This window comes from Callionymus lyra, chromosome 19, assembly GCF_982586985.1.
Source record: "Callionymus lyra chromosome 19, fCalLyr1.hap1.1, whole genome shotgun sequence".
Lineage (NCBI taxonomy): Eukaryota > Metazoa > Chordata > Actinopteri > Syngnathiformes > Callionymidae > Callionymus > Callionymus lyra.
This window is the reverse complement of record NC_141836.1, coordinates 18,955,628-18,979,577: the sequence shown is the minus strand read 5'-3', so window position 1 is coordinate 18,979,577 and position 23,950 is coordinate 18,955,628. Positions and strand designations below refer to the sequence as shown.

The following is a 23,950-nucleotide window of genomic DNA, read 5'->3' as shown; positions in this document are numbered from 1 at the left end:
GTATAATGAGGAAAAAAATACATATTTTTTAAGGCAGGTTATTGTATGCAGTTGTCAGGTTTCTCTTCAAGATATATAATTGCACAAAAATTAAAAGTCCCATCCAAGTAAATAAAATTGGTCACAGAACATCAAAAAATGTTAAATGAAGTAATCATGGCCTCTTAAAGGACAGAAATATCCCGTCTTTCTGAATTTTACGATTGATTTGGTGAAAAGGATCTCGGATCAATTTAGTTGCAGCAGCATCCCATTTAAAAAGGAAATTAGTTCATCAGTGTAAAAGAAGTATCATTTGTCATCATTGTTCTGAGCTATCTGGGATCTTTACAAATCCATTCTGCAGCAGCACCTGCTGCCCTCTGACAGTCGTGATGAGGGGAACACATGTGGTGAGTATCAGCCCATAAATACATGCTGACTCAATTGGACTGTTGGCTGTTCTGTCTACCCCCCCCCCCCCCCCCCACCGTCTCTCTTCTCAACCACCCAACCCCCCCTCAGACAAATGGAAGGTTGATTGTCTCCAGCAACAGTGTCCATGTTTTGGAAAAGATGCAAAACACAATTTCATAATAAACAATGTTCCAAACTTTTGGCTTGTACTGTATGAAACCTTCTACTATGGATCAATGAACAAACTTAAAAAGAATGTTCTAACTTTAAATTAATGTGATTATTTAAAATTAATGTTATTACTGTTAAATACATTTACGAAATGTAGTTTTAACGCAGTTGCAAAGTATATATGGACACAGTAAATATACAGACACAAGAAGATTGCTCTATCCAATTTTAAATAACAAACATTCTCTGTAGGACGTACTTAAGTAAATGTCAAGACAAATTCTGATATGAAGCACTGTTGTATGCTGTGGAATTAATAGTGAAATAAGAAGCTTTTTTCAGTTCTTACAATTGTAAATCAGTCTCCAGAAGACTCCATTTAGACATAACCTTAACCCTTGTGTTATCTCAGGGTCAAGGTGGCCGGAAAACAAATGTGTTTGTGGTATCCATTTTGTTGTGTCTGAGTCAAGGTGAACAACCTCCCTGGCTTCCAAAAATACATATGAAAGGGTTGAGGTCTTTCATCTTGAACCTAAAGCAAAACAAAAGTATAAAACCATTTGTTTCCAGGCCTTTGGGTCACCTTGACCCTGAGATAACACAAGGGCTAAATGAATGTTACAACTTTAAATAAATGTTATAACCTTAAATTAATGTTGGAACTTTAAATCAATGTTATTAGTGTAAATGAATGTGAAACTTATACATTAATGTTATACCTTTGAATGAATGTTATAGCATTTCAATGAATGTTAGGAATTAATTGAGGAATATTATAACTTCAAGTTAATATAATAACTTAAATGAATTTTATAACTTAATGTTATAGGTGGATTTATATCCACCTCTTTCCCAAAAAAAATATTTTAAACTGCCATCTCCAGGGGATCAATAAAGGTTATCTATCGATCTATATATGATCATAAACAGCCATAAAATATTTCATAAAGCCTTGACAAATGCATTTTTTAGTATTCATGTATTTGTCAAGCATAATCAATAAGAGCTTGCAACCTTGCTGACATACAAGTGAATGACATAATAATAAGAAAAATAACAAACAACCATCATTTCCTTGAATCAATACTTTTAACATTCACAGACTATTAATTTTCAAATATCACAAAAAGAAGGTATTTGGTAACAAAATAGTTCAACCCACGATTTAATCCCTCCAGGAAACATTACAGCCACACAGATGTTCCCCCACCAATGATGAGCACTTTGTTAACTATTTAGGGAAAAGATGATTCTATTCTATTCTAAACGTTCTATACTTGTTTTGTGTTTTTTTTAAATTTATACTTAGATTTGTATTTTTGTTCTTTTATTGCACTTTGTTCTTGGTTTATGAATCTATCATCTGTGTTGCTGTAAGCTAGAAAACAATTTCCCGAAAGAGATCCATCCATCCATCCATCCATCCATCCATCCATCCATCCATCCATCCATCCATCCATCCATCCATCCATCCATCCATCCATCCATCCATCCATCCATCCATCCATCCATCCATCCATCCATCCATCCATCCATCCATCCATCCATCCATCCATCCATCCATCCATCCATCCATCCATCCATCCATCCATCCATCCATCCATCCATCCATCCATCCATCCATCCATCCATCCATCCATCCATCCATCCATCCATCCATCCATCCATCCATCCATCCATCCATCCATCCATCTAGTTGGGTTTTACGTGTTCTTCAAAGACGTGTTTGCATCTATAACTCGGCTTCATCACCTGCAGTACCGAGGCTCCTCTGCAACAACATCGATGATCCACACAGATGGATAGATATCAATACAAAGGCTCCAACAGTGTTTGCCAGGAGCACACATGCTACAGCCATGTAATCCTCCACGTCTGAGGCAACATATCCGTCAGGCTGTTGTCACACATATCAGACATCAAGAAGCAGACGTCGAATCAAGTCGAATGGAAATATCCTGTCATCTGTTGCAACCTTCAGCAGGCGGCTGTCATGATGTCTGAAGACATTTTGTGCCAGTGCTGGGTGACGTACAATGATTCGTGGATTGTGATGTCTGATGAAGTCTGAGATGAGCTTCTCACTCCTCTATCTATATTTGCAGAGACAGCAGGCCCGTATGTGACCGTTTGCTCTCCCACTCTGCAAGAGCAGACTGACATCTTACGGGAAATCAGTAAAACCCGTAGTAACATTTTTGCTAATGGAGGGAAGATGAAACAGCTGCATTTTAAAAAGCTTTAGAAAAATAGATGAGGATCACAGAATTCAACAGATTTGAAAATTAATAGATAGTTACTTTATTCATCTCACAGAGAAATTCACAGTTCAGCAGTTCCAGAATGTGTTACAAGATGGGATAGAATAGCATTGAATTTTTCTTTATAAGTCCCAAGGGATCTGGCAACAAAATCCCCTCGTATTTAAGAGGTTGTCTACGTGTCAAATTAAGGTGACCTCAAGGAGGTTTCAAGTGGTCTTGTTTAATGTGAGAATAGAAGGCCATATATCTTGAAAAACATTTGCACACCACCACCCACTTCCAAACATATTGTTATGTTCATTATTGATATTATTGTTGACCAAAATACTAGCGGTGTAAAAAAATATTGATACACTTAAACATCGCAATGTTTTATTTAAAAAACTGTATCGCTATATCGCTTAGATCTTTGCACAGCCAGGCCTTAAAACTCCTTGATGAAAAACCTCGGCGTTACCACCATTGCAACATCCTTGAAAAACATCAGATGAGCCTTGACAACTTGATAAGGTTCTCCAAGATCCGTCTGGTACATAAAGTACAACTGCATGATGCTGCCCCTCCTCCCCTAAAGACCTTTGTACAGCCACGCTCTCAACTTACGAGCAGAGCTTTAAGGTCAGTGTCCAGGGGTGACTGCAATCTTCCCAAAAGAAAGTCTGCGTTCTCTCAATCAGCCTTTTCATACAAAGGCATCAAAGAATGGAACAGGCTCCCAGACAATCTAAGGAACAAAGCAGATTTTCATTGCTTCTCACAGGCTCTCAAAGACTGGCTTTTAGACCACCAGTCCTGCTCGCACTAATAGGACCAGACGGGTATTTGGCCATCATTGAGATTATTAGATTGTACTGTCTTTTTGTATATTATTATGTTTTTGCTTTATTTGTATGTGATGTATTATGTAAACTGTCTGCATCTTTGTTGAGGACTACAGATGGAAAGTAGCATTGTGCTAAATCTGGAGCAGCCATCTTTTTAATGTAACTGCACATTGTCCTTTTAAGTAAACTGAAATTGAAGCTGAAATTGAAATTGAAATTGATATACAGCAGCACGTAATCATGTTTTATTTTCATCATAGTTCTTTGATGGTTTATAATTCAACAAAGTTCATATTTAATAAAATAAAAAAATAATGTTTATAGAAAACTGACCAGCAAATATTCACGTTCATTTCTGTGTTGTAATTAAACTTCTAGCTAGATGGCAGGAACAATAAACAACAAAATCCTGCGAGATCCCAGCGATGACTGAGCACAAGAGGATACCGTTGACTCCAGCAGTTTTTTAACGCTGATGTTTGGGGAAACTTTGGTTCCAAAACAATGGAAAGCAGTTAGGACATTGTGAAGAGTCTGTAAATTCTGCAAACCAGAGTCAAGTACTCTAAAGTCATACAAATATATTCTTGTTCCTTGAGAAAATTCCTTTAAAATATATCATAATACAGCTTATCGTACCCGTGTATCCTTATATGTTTCCTATTGCTAGATTCTTGTCTCATTTTTAGCATTTCCTGAAAGTTTTTTTTAACTTACTTTACCAACAGATAAACAGTCCCTACAGAACCTCTTTGGCAGAGGTAATAACAACCTATGCATATAAACAACACTAATTATTTCCTAATATATTTCTCTCTCTCATCTCTCTCTTTATTTCTGTCTTTTTAAGAGAAACTCACCAGAATTTTCTTGGTCTTCCGATGCGGAAAGGTGAGCAGGGCATTTTAAGCAATCTTGCTGTGTTACCTCATCAACGTGATAGAATATGAGCTACAACACTTGAGGAAACTCTGCAGATGATCCTGACGTCATCCACCTACAGTCCTCCCTGGAGTCACACCTTCTCTTACTTTCAGCTCGTCATCTCTTGCGCAGTCATCCTCCTGCTAACATGATGCAGCAGCAAACGGCTAGACTCCTACCACCACTGTTGTGTGAGACAGGCCTCGGCGGCGAGACGAACCTCCTTAGTATTCCGAAACAGTCGACTGATAAAACCGGCACCGTTAGGAGTTTGCACCTGATGTCTGCGGCCGGAGAGGAATGCAGGCTCATTTAAAGAAGCCGAGTGCTTGTGCTCACCTCCCAGACTCCACGTGTCCAGCACTGCAGAACTTAGACAACGACATCCATCTGCTTTAGATATCTCGTTCATCTTACTGACACCCGAATGGATGGAGTCACAGTTTAGCAATCGCCTGCTGCGACACCGAACACCACGAGAGATGTTTGTGTCTCCAACACAAATGAACTGCTATTCTGTCACAATGGAGTAGTTGTAGCATCATTTTGTATACAATTGAATCTAAAGATTACATTTACTCACAAATTAAAATGTATCAACTTACCATAAGCTTCTTGCCTTGGAGAAAGTTTTGTCCACTCTGGAAAACAAAAGAAGAAACAATGTTAAAAAGGGCAATGTTCTTTTTGTGAGACCAGAAGGATATTTTAATGCACATTTTTATTAAGAGTTGAAATTAAAGCAGAAAGCAGAAAAAAACTTTAAGAGAAATGGAAGGGTGTTCAATAAAACACAGGACATGTTTATGTATTGCAGCCTGTTCTATTATTATCATTCTAAAAATAAAACCAATGCCTTTTGTTTGGAATTTTTGAAGTAAAGGTGATAAATCAAACACATCAAGACTTGTTTTTAACTGACCAAGTTTCTTTTTCTCACAGAAAAATGCACCTTTCATTAAATTAGAAAACAGACTTTATTTAGTGTGTGTGCCTAGCCTCGGTCTAAACTCTTATATGGGTAAATAAAGTCTGGTTTTGTCTTTTGAGCCCTTTTTTCTTAATTGTAATAACATTTGCAGCCAACAGAGAGCGCTGTGTATCCTTCTACACGAACCCTATTTATTTACATACCTGGAATTATGTGTACAGTGAGCCTTGGGCTATTTTAGTGTATTGTTTGTGTCCTGTTTCTGATCACACATGATGTATGATAAACTTGTGCGACTGCACTGCGACTAACCCTCCCTGAGGATGGCAGGAGGTGGTGACACGTGAAAGAAAGAATGCGGAGTATGTCCTGCAGCTGCCTCTTTTGGGAACTTTGAAAAACATGACAAACAACACACATCGCTTTGCCGTGAGATTATTCAAACAATTTGTTGGTTTTCTCAGGCTCGTCTTTCCTGCTCGCATGAGTTATCAACACCCCAAGATTAAATAACCTGAAGAGGAGAAATGAGAGCTGAACCCACATCAATAGTGAGATGAAACTCCCTACAATATCAAGTGTTTGGGGCTGATAGAAAAGTACTCGATATCCTCTTAGGGAATCTAACAAAAAACAGCTTTTATTCATATTATCATACTTTTCTAGAAAGGAAATACATTTTTTTTAAATATTTTACTTGGAAATAACTGACACTATTACTCAAAGTATATGACTATGAAGAATAAGAATAAAAAATAGTTTTTCTACCCCAGATTTTAAATGTATAAAGTAAGGAAAAACAAATATAATAAAAGTAAATACAATGTAATCAGGGAAAATTGTCTGGGTCAAGCTGTACTTTAAAATGTCATTAAAAGCCGTTCAATGAAGTTATTTATCCAACAGACAAAAGTATGTTGAGAAAAGTACAGAGGTAATAATATTACATACATGAGTCACGCACTGAAAATGTATGTGTTTACAACACCATGGATTTGTATTTACATGAATTATTGTTTATATTTACATTTCTTAAGGTAAGTAAATGTATAAACTCAAGTTAAATAGTCTCTGGTTGTCAACCTATTGTACATTTTGCAGCAGAATACCAAGGGCTAATGAAGGAGAAAAAAATTTAAAAGCGATATCTCATGCAGTTTAAATGTATTAAAGGTTCCTCAGAATAAAAAGGTAGATAGTTAACAAAAATAATCTGTTACGAAGTTATGGGACCTTCTGATCTGATCACTGAACGGCCAATCTCAAGTTGCACCTGAGTTTCATAGCTCTCAGGTGAAGTGACACCAAACTAGGGTGTGTCTGATTTCTCAAACCGGTGTCAGAGAAAGAACAATACATCACAAAACTGATCTCCGTGTTCCACATCCTGAGATTAGATACGATTATTCACCTACGCTCACGTACTAAGACAAACATCAGCGACACAGAACAAGCTGCCATTTAGCCATTTCAAACTCAAAGTCTCATATTTAAAGGGAAAACATCTCCCTGCAAATTAATGATGGATTAGAAAATGACCCAATAACTAGGTCAGCAAGGTGAGTTGATGTTATAGCATCCCTACTATTTTCACCATTTAAGTGTCCTTTCAAAAAGATCATTGAACCACATAGACTCATCACACCTAACCTGTGCACGACAGAGCATTTAAAACACTTTAATATTAGTATTTTGTGTAACAAAACTTCTTTCTCCTGCTTTTTAACATCTAAAACTACAAACATGGAGGAGATGTTTCTAAAATGAAAGCTATTTAGTTTCCAAAGATTTTAGTTTGTGGGATCAGTCTTGTTTCCTCCTGTATATTTGATCAAACTATTGACGGAGCATCATCATCACACAGCAACACAAGTGCGAATCGCAGCCATCAACAGGATCCAAAACACATATTGTGAGAGCAAAGGTATCAGTGAAAACATCAGTCAGGCCTTGTGATGTTTGAACTAAAGGGCTGGTGTTGAGCAAGATAGACAAGCTTCATGAGGTAAAACAAGTTTATTAACCCTTGTGTTATCTCTGGGTCAAGTTGACCCGTTGGTCATCTCACTATTATTTCATTCAAATTATCATTTTAACAAAATCTTGTTTTTTTATTTCACAGCACACAAAAGCAGCAGACATGTATTGCTTTTGATCATTTTGAAAAATATTAATTTGAAGAATAAAATGATTAAAAATGACATACACAAATTATTGCCTAAAAGAAAACAAGTTCCTCAGTTAACTTGACTCTAAGGCCGGATAAACCTTGCTGACAATTCACAGGATTGTCACGGGAAAGTACATTGTTGTCTACTTGTAATCTATGCTCATCGAACTGTGGTTAAATGCTACTGAAGCAAAGACTTCTAGAACACCCTTGACAACATCAACATTTAATGACTTCACGTGTCCTCGAGAACAGTGTTTGGTTTTCCAGACTTGAACCTGAGGATTTTTATAACGGCTGACAAAAATAGAAACAATGTGAAATGTAGCTAAAAATAGATTTAAACAGTGTCAAATAAACTTGAAGAAGCGGAATGTCTTCTTTTAGCTGGAGTACAGTAGCATGTTGTGAATGAGGAAACACACACACAGAGTCATGTTTATGACTGAATGAATTGACTTGAAATTATGCTACTTCTGTTTCACATTTAGTCCTGATTCAACTTATATGATCCTTCTTTATTTATTGAAGTAACCATGGATTTTTGACTTTTTTCAACCCAGTATGCTTAGATTATAATCAGGGTTTGTACAGGTTAGAGCAAATAGTACAATACTTAATACAAATAATACTATTTAACGCCATTTAAAATTAAATTTAACACCAACTCGACAATTAAATTAAACAAAAAACAACACATCAATTACAAAAGGTTAGGGACAATTATACCCAAATGTTTATTTTAAAATAAAACATAATTATGAGGAACTTGCACAAGAGTTAAATCTGTATTTTTTTTTTCTTTTCTAATAATTTGTTCACATTTTAGAAGATGCAATAAAAAGTAACTTTTGTTTGCAAATGTTTAAAAAATATAGTCATTTTGAGGAGCTGAGGGAGGATTTGCAGTCATTTGTCAGTGAAAATTGAATTTTCTAGTAACACTTGTGTTAATTCAGGCCCAAAAACAAAATGTCTTTGTGATATCTTTTGTGTTGTCTCTGGGTCAATGTCAACTTTCCTGGCTTCCATAAATACATATGCGGCCCTGGAGGTCGTTCGTGTCGAGGTTTGGGTGTCCATCAGTGAAATCATAACATTTGTGAAAGTTTTTGCATCAAGGAATTACATAAATACACAACTATGTGTATATTTGGGTCGCCAGTAGAATATCAACCTTAAAGTGGAGGTAAATATTCAAGGTTGACTGATTGAGTCGTGCTAGAGAGCGCTCCACTTGTCTTGTTTGTTTTGCTCTTACCCTTCAAAAGCCACTTGAAAAGCTCTTCCTAAGTCGCCCTGCCTTGCAGTGTTATCGTCTTTTGTCATGCAAACATTTGTTTTCGGTTAATGAAAAGACCCTCTGAGGCGTGCTACATTCAGTCTGAGCGAGTGCCATGCATGTGTTCCATGTTTTGTGAATATTTTTAATCGACTTGATTTATTGAGTACCTTTTATTTAGGGTTGTCTATTGGCAAGAATCTGGCAATATAATACATATCACGATACAGGGGCGATGATACTATATTATGAGACTATATTATATAATGCATTATTTACTATATGAACAACAACATATTAAGAGTATTGCCCAATAATTTTAATCTGGCATTACATAATTTAAAGACCACATGAATCTTTACAAAGTCGTACCTGCTTTGTTTTCTTATTAAACCAAAATATGTCCAAAAATCAGCTTTAAATGCTGCTGAGTCGGCTGTATCCTCTGGTCCCTAGTCATCGCGGGGATCTCAAATACTTTCATGATGACCTCCACCACTCTCACTCATTTTTATTTCTGGAAGCCTGTGAGGTCATTCAACTGGACCCAGAGGAGACACAAGGGATACTGCAAACACATACTTTATTGAATATTGTTTTGATTGTTTAAGAGCTTTGTGACCCTGGTCTGGAAAAGCGCTATACAAATAAAAATTACTTACTTACTTACTTTAATCCATACAATTATTTTCTCGCACCCCTAATCTATTCATATGTAAAATAGTAGGTATCTCTCTCTTATTGACACTTGAAAATAGGCATTAAGAATAGACTAACCTCTCGAGAGAAGGTTTAAACCAGGAAACAACTGGCAAAAGGAGGCAGAAGACCTCCTTTAAAATAATGTCAGATTTCGTTGAAATTCAAACCATGTTTTTTTAGCTCAATTCGGCAGTTGTAAGACCATAGCCTAGCGGAACTTACTCTCTTCTATGCTCTTCCTTATTTGGTTATCAGTTTTTAAAGTCATTTGTTTTGTACTTTTCTTCAGACCCTTACGAAAGCAAACCTGTGTAAGGCTGGGTATCTCAGCTTGTATATATATACATCTTGTGGGCTCAAGAAAAGCTTCCACATTTGTTTATTTTGAGTCTCCAATCAGCTGACTTGACATGTCAGCCACACATCTTAACATCTCACATGCGGTTCTTTCCACTTGTCATGAGTTCCTCTCCTAGAGATCACTAAGAGCTCAGTTTTGTCACTGTGTTGAAGTCAATCACTGCGGGCAACTTCGATAACAAAGCCAAAGCTATAACTGGTCATTGGACATTTGAGCGCAGACAAGGAGGGTATACTGTATCAGACCGGGCCATGTGACCACAAAGCTCCACTTTACAAGGACAAGCTTTCAAAGTAAAAGAGAGGGAGTGTTCAGTGAAAGCTGCTGCCACACTGAGGTGCACTTTATCCTTAAAATATTTACAGAATCTATTTAAAAACACCTGCCTACAGAGAGCCAGGGAAGTGTTGGAAGTCACTATGAAGAGACGTTTTTCTTGCACTGAATCCACCAAAAGAGGTTCTGTCTTGATATGAAGGTTTGCTAATGACATGCCTCATTAGAGATCATTAGAAGAGGATAATCAAGTTGTTGTGCTGACAATAGCATAAGCTTAAAAGATCAACACTGTCACTAAAAACACAGATCCGGTGAACCAAGTGCACCTGTTCACCCTATAAACACTTGAACACTAGAAGAAGTACAATTCCTCTAGAAACTCATTCAACTTTCAAAACATTTTCCAAAGTTTTTCTTCTCACGAAGATCTACTTTACTGTCGTCCACCAGCGTCATGATTCATTCATGGAGCAGTGAGGTGAAAAATGCTGCCGCGGCTTTAAACATAATTCAAATCCACATCAACATCTCAACGTTCTGAGAGAATAAATCCAGATTCTTACCCTCCATATGCTCCAAAAGTGAAACTTCTTTTTCTTTGCGGCATACCGGCGGGTGGCCAGCAGTCAGTCCGCTCACTGAGCCCACACTTGTCTCACTTGCGCTGACTGAGCATGTGTGTGTGTGTGTGTGTGTGAAAAAGTGTGTGTTCTGTGTGTTTAGCCTGCTGTCTGAGCTCCACTCCCCCAGCCCTGCCTCTTCCTCCCTCACACGCCTCCTTCACAAACACTCGACTGGGGGGAGAGAGGAAGGATGAGGGAGGGTGATGAATGAAGGAGGTCTCTCAGGGAAACAACATTTGAACAGCAATGGTCTTAAAAGACACACAGATATGTTTCTTCACCTGGTTACATTGGTCTTCTCTGTAGACTACAGAAATCTGTCTGAACCAAATGAACAAAAGCCTAATAAACATTCTTAAAGTATACTTTAGTTTAATTCTTTAGTAAAGGGAACCAGTTGTGTAACCTTGTTTAACCAAAATTGGATTTAAAAACAGTTAAGTTGTGCTTACCAAAGACAAACAGGAAAGTAACACAGTGGTAAATAGCACCACTTTGACTAATATCATCTGAATATATCAAATCAAGAGGGAACTATTTCTAAACAGCAGGTACTTGTACTTTTTTTTTGTTGATGTACGATCATCTTTCATTGAAAAACGACTATTATTTGATGTATTGTGTGGATATGTTGTACTGTACATCCTTCAGATGTTTTTTTCAACTTATTGTTATGAGTTCAAATGTCGGTAACTAATCAAATATTTTTGATAGGAGTTTGTGGATACAAAATAAGATGATCTTGGGAAGAATCTGCAAGTTGTTACACTGACTCACAGCTATACTAACAAGTTTGTATTGTGAAGAATCTGATGAATTGGAACAAGGATATATTTGTAGTATTTCGCAGGTACTTTGCATTGGCCTTGATTCTGGCGTTGCAGAATTTAAAGACCACATGACTCTTGAAATAGTTACTGCTTTTATTTGTTTTGAAACCACAATTTGCACAAACATAAATATTAGCAATTTGTATATTGTAAATAAAAAAACAGACTATTTTCCACACAATTTATTAAAATGTAAACCATAAAATTACTAAATAAAATATGATTTTAAACACAACAATAAAACAAGTTAAACAAAAAACATTTTATTATTTAAAATAAAAATAACAATTGATGCAATAAATACAGTACTGTGCAATGTATATCAGGATAAATCAGTTGATCTATATCTCAAGCCCATGATACAACTGCTCCAGTTTTAGCTTCATTCCTTCAGTACGATAGAAAAAAAAAACTGAGCACAGATGTAAAACAACACACCAGCAGTGTTGTTTGAACAGCCTGAGGTCCTTGACAGATTAGAAGTTAAACTTGCAGTACAAGCTCCACACAGAGCTGGTCCAACAAGCTCCAGCTATGAGACAAACGATTTCACCATTACTCACAAATGTCCTCATCCCAGAACAGTCATGCTCCGGGCCAGTGGCTCCGCCCCCCAGCATACAGTAGTGCTACTTTCTAATCTGCTCAGTCATCTGTTACTTAATCCCCGACACACACATAAACAAGCTGTGTTCATTTGGCACAATGTGAAAGTACACTGTGAAGTACAAGTGTGGACACGGACGAGGGTGAAAACAACGACAACAACGACAACAATGTGAATGTTATGCCATTAATTAGCAAATAAATGGACTTCAGTCTTGAGCCTGTAATCCAATAAACATACACATCCAGAACATTTGCACTATTCTGCCCATATGCTTCTGTGTTAGCATTTCTTATCTAACACAGACGTGTCAACAGTGTCACAACACAACAGGAAAATATCAATGAGAAAATAGTTTCCGCCTGACACACGTGTTTGACAGCACGACTCAATTGTGATGAATCATCTCCATTCTTAGCGTTCAGGTATTTTCTTACGCTGTCCTTCACATCCTGCTGTATGTCTATAAACCATGAAATAACTATGATAAAAAAAAAAGAAATATGGTTGAAAAGCATAAAAATTGCTACATAAAACAAGTATTTGTGTCTTAATTAATTAATAAGTCTGCTTTCATTTAAAATGTGTACAATAAAAATATGATGATGAAAATGTACTATGACATGCTAATAGTCAAATGTTTATTTGTAAGTTATTGAGTAAGTAAGTAATTTATATTTTTACAGCCCTTTTCCAGAATTTAAAAAAAGGTTTGGGGAAATGTGAGTTCTTCTACCAGAGCAGGTCGGAATTCTCGTTCTATCTACGCACACAAACACACATTAACAGGAGAGTTGGAGAAAGTTTATAGTTAGTCTTCAAATCAAGACAAGAGTAATTGTATTACATGACCAGATCAGGAAGAAAAACACCAAACTATGAAGTTAATGTGATGGTGAAGGACATTGGTCCGACTCCGGGCTTAAGCAAACTTGGGCCGAAACAGAGAAGCAAACTCATAACCAATCGATAAATAAATAAATATGTCTCTCAAATATCAAAACTACACAGCCTTATTGATCTTTATTCGAAGTGAAGGATCTATTTTTGTATACTCTTACTTGACCACGGATGTTGTTGTATTCTTCTTTTTAAACTAACTTGACTAACAGTTATGATTTCTGTCCTGTAGTTTAGTCTATCAGAATATTAAATGGTCTAATTTATCATTGCAAATATTTAAACTTAAAAACAATTTTATTGAAATGTGGAGGTTGTTTTTTAACATTGATTTGAAAAGCTGTGAAGTTAAAAACATTTTTTTTGTTCACAGCTTTTTGTTCATGATGGAATTTGATTTAATGAAGTGAGTAATTATTATCGCAAATTAAAGTCATGAAAAGCTACCAACGCCTAACTGTAATTACATAATAATTACTATTATTGTTCATGTCTTAATAAGAAGGAGCTGTGCAGTTGATAAACAACTCTGCAGCGACAATTCAGACCCGCTCAAGTAGAAGAACTCTGTTTTCTCTGATCCTGAAAACTCTTCACTGGCTGACAGTTTCTTTCAGGATCAACTTTAAAATTCTGGTTCTTCCTTCAGAGCTATTAATGGTCAGAACTTCCATCAAAGATCTGATCCAGCCTTACACCCCAGCTCAGGCCCTGAGGTCTGTGGATCAGAATCTACTGATGGTTCCTCACACATAGTTCAGGACCAGAGGAGAGAAATCCTTCCAGACTGTTGCTCCTAATCTTTGGAACGATGTTCATCTCCCTCAGTGTTTGATGGAGTCTACTGACTCCTTTAAGAAACATCTGAAGACATTCTTATTTGTGCAGGCTTTTCCCTGATTTTCTGGGAAACCTGTGTTTTTTTCTGTGTTATTGATACTTCTTAGTATAGAGTTAGAGTTTAAATTACTTACCTACTTACATTATTATTTTTCAGGAAAAAATTATATTTACAATTGTTTTTTGAAATGGTTTATCACAAAGTTTACTATAGTAATTAAAATTAAAAGTATTTTGAAGTATAAACAGCACTATTTTGTTATTTTTTTCCTTTTAACCCTAATATTAGTTTTAAGCTTTCAAAAAGCTTGAAAACAGTATAAAAATATGAAGTGTTCAATATTAAAATGACACCGATATACTTCCAAAAGGTAAGGACTGACCATTGAAAGCAAACAAGAGCCTGAAGGTCAAAGTGATCTTCATGAATCGTGCCATTCAAATGAAACTAATAACTAGAGTGATGAAAGAAGCGTTTGTTTAAGGGCCAGATCAGAAATGATTGAGGTGAAATCAGTGCAGCCCTTGGTTTTTCATCTCATAATATTTATACACACAGCCTCAGACCACTGCAGACTTTCTAAATATTTTCCAGATACTTGAGGAAACAAGGAGCACAAATAGACTTGATATTTTGAGAGCAGCAGAGTGTGCCGAGGAAAGGGTCGCCGTACAAATATGAGTGGTCGAGTATTCAAAGAGCAATTGTGCTTTGAAGAGGGAGGAAATGAGACCAACTTGATCTGAGGCAGCGTTGTACTTATTTACCATCACATCGCCAAAGTGCAGTGACAGTGGTTGTATATCACAGAATCAGACGCAGCTTTTTGATCATGATGGAATTTGATTTAATGAAGGTAGCAATTATTGTCGCAAATTAAAGTCATGAAAAGCTACCAACGCCTAACTGTAATTACATAATAACTACCATTATTATTTTTCAGAAAAAAATCTTAAAATTTTATTTACAATTGTTTTTTTTTAAACTGTTTATTATGAAGTTTACAATAGTAATTTAAATTTCAAAGTATTTTGAAATATAAACAGCACTATTTTGTTTTGTTTTTTTCCTTTTAAGCCTAATATTAGTTTAGCTTTCCTTAATGCATGATTTAAAACACATTGATATTTAACAGCACTCTAACAAAGTGTGTGTAAATTCTTTTTTTTAATGTATCATTAGCATGCAAATATTCCTTTAAAAAAAAGTTGTTTCGCAATAAAACTTCCACCAGCAGTCATAACGTCCTCTGCTGCTTAACAGTGAAAAACTGGGAAATCTATGACTGAGGACGAGGGGATACAGAGTTTGATTTCAAAACAAATGAGTGTAACCCTTCCTACAGTATCACAATATATCGTGTCTTTACCCCTGTATCCTGATATGTATCGTCAGATTCTTGCCAATACAAAGCCATATTCCTGCAGTGCACGATACAAAAAAACTAGTTATCAACTTCTCACTTCAACATGTCGCATTGGTTTCCTGTTCTGCAGGATCTGGAGTCCCACACAGTGAAGACTTGTTGACTGGATAGATGGAGTGGAGTTCACCCAAGCGTCCTCCTGCAGTGGGTGCACGGGCCCCTCAGGCCCCGGAGAGCTGTGACAAACTGTCACGCACTGCATCCCTTCATGTCATCGGAGGACCAGGGTATCATGGTGGACAAGAGCTAAAGAGAGGAGATGTAGCTAATGTGTCTGACCTTAGAGAGTGATCCACTCTGATCATTCTTATTCTGCTGAATGAAAGAAAGATTTTGTCTGCTCGGCTTGTTTTTGACAACATGACGTTTAATTTCATAGGCTGACAGAAGAAGATGCTTTCAGTATTATACTCACAATTAGGATGCAGAGCCTTATTGATCTTTTATCTCAAGTGATGGATCTATTCTGGTCTTCATAGATGTGCGGTGAGACACTATCCTAGCATGATGTTCCAAGTATGATGGATAGTTTTCAGGAACAGAAAGAAAAAAAGTCTGAAATGATGCCAGCGGATCAATAAATCACTCGACCCAGCACTGTCCCACTTTCAGTCCCTGTGTTAGGCGGAGAGTTGCCAAAAGACGAGATTAGTTCATTTAAAACATCCACAAATTTATATTTTGAACCATCAGTGTCGTCATTCATTATTTTTTCGCAGTGTTATGGTGATAATAAAAGATGTTTTCCTGGATTGCGGCTCACTGCGACCCCTCCTGGATTATTGGCGCAACAACAGCCATAAAAAAATGGTCATGATTCAGATTATTCACTATAATTGCTTATATGTTTGCTCTATCAGGGCTGTTTAAAGCCTGTCACCCCGTGTAGCTAGAAGAGTATAGAAGTATATCAGTGCCATCACAATATTGCATGGAATATTGAGTTTAACATTTCAAATGTGTAAACGTTTAATGTTTTTTTAAGCATTTCATTTGTTTCTTTTAATAATTGAATTCAATATTTAGTATTTGTAAATATACAAATTAATTTCTAAAAAAATCAAATATTTGATTTAAAAAATAAAAAAAATTACACAGAGTATGATATTCTCATTCTAATAATTCAAAAATAAATGTTCTAGATTCAATATTGTTTCATGCATAGCCATAATTAAATTCAATATAAGAATGTTGGCATGATTGTGTCAAAAGACAATACAGAAAGGGATTTATTGAATTAAGAAAAAGCATTTCTTTAATTATCAAAGTCAAAGTATCAAACAAAAATGTGTAAAAATAAATATTTTGAAAATATTCTAATATTTTATATACATTTTTAAATGTATTTGAGTTTTCAATGGAAAATATATATTGAATTCAATTGTTTAAAAAAAAACTAAATTCATAAGTTTCAACAATATTCGGATAGCACTGATATACTTGATGGGAAAGGCTCCAGCCACCAACAAGATCATTGAAGGACAACAACGATGAAAAACTACACTATAAGAGGAATCATAAATTGAATTAATCTTCTAAGATCATTGTTCTCACTCTTATTTAATATACTGCGTTTCGCTCTTCTCTCTGTTCCAATGACAAATCTAACAATTGTTAAAAGTCTGAGGTTAATAGTGATCAAAACAGGTTACACAGCGCACTCTAGAGGTTGTCACGGCAGCTTCCTTGTGACTGACATCTTTAGACAAACTAAATATATAAAACATAAAGTAGCATCTACTCACTGGGTTCTAAGCCATCCATCTATCTATGTGGTCGTTTTACTTCATTTCCTGCTTAACTGAGGTGTAAATAAATCCCCTCACGTTCAAATGATTATACTTTTGTAATATGAACAGCATTCAATAAGACCTTTGTTTTAAACGGTACATGTTTTGAACCATTGGGAATTGAGCAAACTTGAAATTGTTCTACTTTGTCAAGGTGGTAATTAAAATGTGTAAAATCTGACATGCCCCTGGGGAAATAAAGGAAACGCACAGATCAGGGGCATGAGATTGGAATAAACTTGAACTTGACCTTGAACTTAATTAAAACATATCTAATTGAAATTTCCGATTTATTTTCGCACCACATGATGACATTCACATTGGTGAAAGATTAAAAAGTCGAATAATTCTTGTAAATTGAAAAAAAAAGGTTGAGTTCATAAGAAATTAAAAAAAGATATATTTGTTACTGTTAACTTCAGGTTACATTTACCTTAAATGTTACTTGATAGTTCTTTCATTCATATTTTCCCTTTGCTACAAAAAGCCTGGAGGCAGAAAGATCAATTGATAACAGAGATGACTGGTGAAAGAGCAGATCAGGGGAGGTGAATGAGGAACTCATGAATGAAGAAAGGGTGAGGACACGGGGGAGGTGATGACTCATACAGCAACTCTTCCCAAATCTCTTTACTTTAAAAACTTTTTGCAGCAGTGTAGCTGACATTCACTTTTGAAGGAAAAGTATTTATTTTTTCAGTCTAATTTAGTACTTAAAAGGTTTCCTTTTTTTTGCAAAACCATTTAAGCCAAATATCTATTCCCATCCTAACTATCTAATCTCAGGTTGCTTATAATGGAAGTGCTCTAATTCAAGTGCCGGGGGCAAGTTCTAAAAGTGATTGACTCAGAAATTGGATGCCAGCACACGTCAGGGTTTATCTTTACATCTTGGAAACAACGCCAAAGAGGCATGAGGATGAAAGAGTGTCTCAAAAAGAAGTAATGTAAGTAAGTAAGTAAGTAATTTTTATTTATTTATTTATTTATTATAGCGCTTTTCCAGACCAGGGTCACAAAGCGCTTAAACAATAAAAACCTTAATTATTATTCAATAAAGTATATACTTTAAAGGTCAAGATAACACAGAGAACAACACAGGAGTTCCAGAAAATCAAGGAAAAGCCTGAACAAATAAAAAGGTCTTAAGATGTTTCTTAAAGGAGTCAGTAGACTCCATCAAGCGCAAAGAGAGAGGAAGATCGTTCCAATGCCTTCAAATAAACTTCCATAATCCATGGAACTCTGCCAACGCATGTGAGGAAATGCATGATTTTTTTTTGAGATTGCTTCAAATATACAACGTGCAGGATCACGGCAGGAGGAATTACCGGAAGACGCCACCGACGGGAAAAGTCGTGTGACTAGAGAGAACACAAGGAGGCTGTTGTGTCGCCACACATCAAACAGACTTCTGGAAAAACCTAGCGGACCAATCCATTCGATTATGGGATTATGAAGTAACCAGCAAGTGACATTACAACCAGACGATTTAACTATAACACCCCAATACTTTTTTCTTAACATTCTGAAAGAGAAGGGATTGATTATATATTGACTTCTGGTAAAGTCTATGATCAGTAATGATATAAGTGAAGTCAGCCGCCAGAATATCTGAAAAGATCTCATTACATTTAATAATAAAATGGTGGGATGGTGGATTCAATCCAATTCCACAACAAGAGACACACGCTGTCATCTGCAACACGAAGGCATGGAGGAGGGATCCAGAGGGGCAGTGGAAGACAGAAAAAGATGAGACGAGGATAGAAGTAGGAAACTTTCATAAGATACAATGTCTCTTTTGTATTTTACCTCATTAAGGTTATTTACTTTTTTATGGTCATTCAGTCATTCAATACAATAAAGAAGCTATGCTTGAAATCCATGCAGACAGCACCACAAATAGATCACTCAACAGACACCATAGTGGTCTCATGACTTCAAACAGATCCACTTGTGTTTTCGAGTCTTGTTAAAAGATCTATATATAATATATTTAGATTATTATTACACGTCCACAACAGAAAAAAAAGTGGAAAATATCATCCAAGCAGTGACTCTATTATCAAAAGATTTGTTTATATCAACAGCCTTTCCATGACATGATTTGACTAGATTCTATTAAAGTCACGTAATTAACCATCTGGGAAAACAAATAATTCCAAACCATGCGTTTAATTCTGTTTAATAACTTAGATGTTACTAATTATTTGTGACAAAAAATGGGATCTGATCGGCAGGATGATAAATCACATTATTTTATCCAGATATGCAACATTTATAAGGGGAAATGAATCAAACAGTACAATCATAATGCAATATATCTTAAAAATTAAAACGTTTTGTTACTAAGAAATGAAAACATGTTTTCATTACATTCATTTGTTTTAATGCTACGGTTGTTGTTATAGCAATCTAGCGATACCAAAACAGTTTAAGGCTAAAAACCCTAAAAACACGCCGCAAGGGACCAAAACAGAATGTTCCAAAAGTGCCAAAAAATAAATGTTATTGAACCAAAACCCTTTACGTAACTGGCAACTGAGTTTTCTCCAATTTTCCTGTGTCTGAACACAGCCAGACCACGTGAATAAATAACAAACTCTCCTCTTACCTCAGTGTCAGTAGACGCTGGACCAGAATGTGCTGCTGAGGGAGCGAACGCTGATATGAATGGAGGGATGCTGCGTTACCTGGCAACCCACCGACCAATCACCGCAAAGCAGGATTGTAGGGTCGAGGTGATGCTACACGTGTCTCATCTCGAGGGGGTCGAGCGACCCTGCGACCCTGCGAAGGTCTCTACACGGCACTGCAGCCAGCCCACTCTCTCTTTGCCTGTCATTTCAGACCGGAAGTTAATTCAGAGCGGAAGTCGTTCCAGACCTCGGATTACCGAGCTTTATTTATGCACCTGATAGCGGGGCTCAGGTTTTAAAACTCAATCGATCACACATCCAAATTATAAACTAGCCTTTTTTTTATATCATACGAGTCAACGTGGTGCAATTTAATTAAATGGGGAAGTTAAATCGTCTGAAATGTTCAGAACGATGCAAAGTTTCTATGTTATTTAAAAAAAAAAACAGGTTATTAAACCTAGAGTTGCATCTTTAAGACATTTTTTTTTCTTGCAGGCTTTTCCTTGATTCTCTTAGACTCCTGTGTTTGTCTTGGTGTTGCCTTGTTTTTTTAAGTATATATATTATTGGGTATTCTTTTGATTGTTTAAGTGTTTTGTGACCCTGGTCTTGAAAAAGCGCTCTACAAATATAAATTACCTACTTACTTTTAATATAACTCGGGAAGATATTAAATGATCTAATGAGAACCCCTGAGTGATCTAATGATAACTTCAGGTTCTAGGTACAAAGCCCTCTAACTGAGCTCTGCCATTTGCCTTGAAAAGCTCAATAAACTCGAAAATCGCATCGATGCATCGGTACAAATATGTAAGATGCAGCTAAATCTGTAGATTCAAGGTGCATCAGATTTAATTTCCGTGTCAATTTATGATTTAAATGCAATGGTAACATGGAGAGGGTTGTGAGGATTCCGCACCGACAGCAGGTCGAAGCCAGCAGGCCCCCCAAAAAGTGTCACCGAGGCCTGACAACAACCCTTAGCACGGCAGCCTCACCGCCATGGCTGAAGAGTACACACTTAGTGTCGCAACAATCCCCATTTAGTGAAACTCAAACATTACTAATAAGTGCTTATAGATGTAGTATCATGTACAGGTATTAACCAAGAGATGTCCTGACAAGTCTGTAAGCACTGTATTAAAATGAAGTGCAGTAAGTAATAATATTATTAGTAATTTTCAGAATAGAAACTTATAAACATACACATATGATGCAATTTGTGTCATGTTTTTTTTCATATCTAAATAAAGCAATGTTAATATGACAGTTCACGTGATATGAGGCAGCTTGAAAACAGTGGTTATCATCTAATGTATTGGTTTTTTTATTGATGTGAAAATTAATTTCCATTTTAAGCAACAAATCTATATTAATACAACTATTAAAAGATACAATGGCAGTGTTTATCTATATGTTTTTACTTACATAAGGGAACATCCACACATAAAAGATAAAACACCACCAATCCCAGACTATGAGATGAATAAATAACTGTTGATGACTAAACAAGCTACTCATCAAAGGAAACACCTTCAGGCCTGTATCGAAGCACTCACTCATAAAAAGTTCCATATCACATCTTGACCCAAACAGGAATGTAAATGATCTCTATAGACATGCACATATTCGTCATCCACTGCTAAATAAATGTAATATTATATTAAGGACTTTGGTCCTTTAACTTGACCAACAAGCAAACCCTTGTTACTTCGAGGCCATTAGCAGCTCTCCTGATGTGGGAAAAACATGGGAAGTATTTCAACAGTGTTGTAGGACTATAAATGAAAATGATGAAAAAACACAGTGAAATAAATAACATGTTTTGTTTTGTCTGTGTTTAGTTGTTCCATATATTTAATTTCTCTAGTGAAGTTAAACCTTATAAGGACTCAAATGTTTATCCATCAACTTTGCAATTGCATAAATCAAAAAACACAAAGTTGCAGATCACCATTTTGATTACTGTATATATAGTACAGAAGCATTGATATAGCTACGTTTAACCATTACGAAGGACAATTACAAGTAAAATTAAAAAACTAACGTTAAATTTGTGCTATTAAGTAAAAGTTAACAAATAGTGACAAATAGTTGCATCCTCACAAATACATCTTTCTCAACAAAGTAAGTATTGCATGAGTATCTCTCTCGCTCCAACTGTATGAAGGTACATTTGTTTCTTTATTATTTATTTATTTTTAAACGTTTTAATACAAAAAAAAGTTGCTATAATCAAAAAAATAATGTTAATGAAAAAAAAAATTACTTCAATCAAAAAAATATTTTCGAGCTTTTGTCGACGGAGCCCCGGAGGTGGCAAGGATACATTTTTTATCTCAAGATACTCGTATCTTGTGATACTCATATTTCAAGAAATTCACATCTGATGTTATTTTTAAGCACTAGTCCACTAGCTTAGTTTACCAAGTGTCTACTTTAATTCACCAAAGGGCCCGAAATATTCTCTAGTAATGATGGCAAAGTAGTTCTATTAAGTGTCTTTGTTCTCACCAAAATAAATCAGTCTTTTTCAAATCACGTAGTAGATGTTTATAACTGTAGTTCTTTGTTTGAGTGTGTTCCTTAGCTTGAGGACGGGCTGTGGATTTTTTATGGAATGAGCGTTATCAAGTTGTAAATAGATAATAAAAGCACCTAAGGAACAGATAAAATCACTTATTCGGTTCATTGAGTGTTTACACATACACATATAAGTTCGTTTAGTATTATTTAGTTAATTGATAACCAAGTGATTGATTGAGAGACCAGAAGCTGAAGCAATGTAGCCTGTTCAGTGTTGGTTAATTAAGATGAACTTTATTGACTTGGTTTACATTACCTAGTGGCAAGAACTACAGTTATGAACATTTACTACGTGATTCGAAGCTGTGGAAGAGGAGTGACCCGGACAACAATAGGGCATTCCCACCCCCCCCAGCGAGTCCCTGCCCCCGGGGGCCGACTCAGCCAGAAGGAACTGGGTTGCCCTTAACCGGGCAAGGGCAAAGGTGGCAAGGAAAGGTGACAACCTGCTACGGTGAGGGAAGACCAAAAGTGCATCCTGTGGCTGCAGTGAGGACCCCCAAACCCTACAACATCATGCATCAGACTTTCAGCTTCTTGTACAGACACAGACCTTCGAGAAGCCAACGAAACTGCACTGGACTGGGTGGAGGGAAACAGCAACAAGCTATAAAGATGATGACGTGATTCAAAAAACTTGAATACGTGAACACAAAGTCACTAAATAGAACAACTTCGCAATCATTAATAGAGAATAATTATGGTCCTTTTAGATTACCTATCAATACAAGTATCAAGAGATAAGTATAAGCTTTGTAGTATTCTTTGAGGGAAGTTGCTTTATTTTTTGTTGATTGAAGTTTTTTTTTTATTTATTTAATTGAAGCAACTTTTTATTTAATTGAAGCAACTTTTTTGTTGAACATAATTGTTTTGATTGAAGTCACTTTTTTTTATTAAATTATAAGGAGACAAATCTATTTCCATACAACTTTACCTCCGCCCTCGTTAAAACGACTGGTTTGACACTACGAATGATTCCGAATGAACTTCCGGTCTCAATCATCTGCCTTTGCAAAGGCCCTTAATCACGCGTCTCTCCGAATTAATATGTATTATAAAAAAAAAATGAGTAGAGAAAACGACTTTTGTTTCTTGATACGAGTTAAAAAAAAATTTTGCTGGCAAAACATTTTCATTACAGATATATTTATTGGTTCATATTTAATTCATATCACAAGGGGGCACTGTTCGAAATTGAACTGTTTAACGGTATAAAACATGTGAAGCACAATACCCACATTTAAGATTCAATTTTATCTTTAATAGCTACAATAACCCGCCATGTATTTTACTGGTCAAAACAAATTCAACAACAAAATTAAATATATTATGCTACTTCAGTCAGTGTCCTACTTCCTGTTTACTTCCGTGTGTGCGCTCGCTGTAGTCTTC

The 23,950-nt window shown here is 36.0% G+C and overlaps 1 protein-coding gene across 4 annotated transcripts in view; it reads right to left on the bottom strand.

Annotated features, from left to right (window-relative positions):
- The window catches only part of LOC148059841 (rap1 GTPase-activating protein 1-like), a 34,245-nt gene extending 23,244 nt beyond the window's left edge, over positions 1–11,001 (bottom strand). For all 4 annotated transcript variants that reach the window (XM_087780811.1, XM_087780812.1, XM_087780813.1 and 1 more), the window contains exons 1-2: positions 10,871–11,001; positions 5,188–5,223 (exon numbers count right to left, since the gene is read on the bottom strand). In XM_087780811.1, the coding sequence (XP_087636937.1) occupies positions 5,188–5,223; positions 10,871–10,914 (80 nt within the window). In that variant the 5' untranslated portion in view covers positions 10,915–11,001. The remainder of the gene's footprint in view (positions 1–5,187; positions 5,224–10,870) is intronic.
- Positions 11,002–23,950: the final 12,949 nt, after the last annotated feature.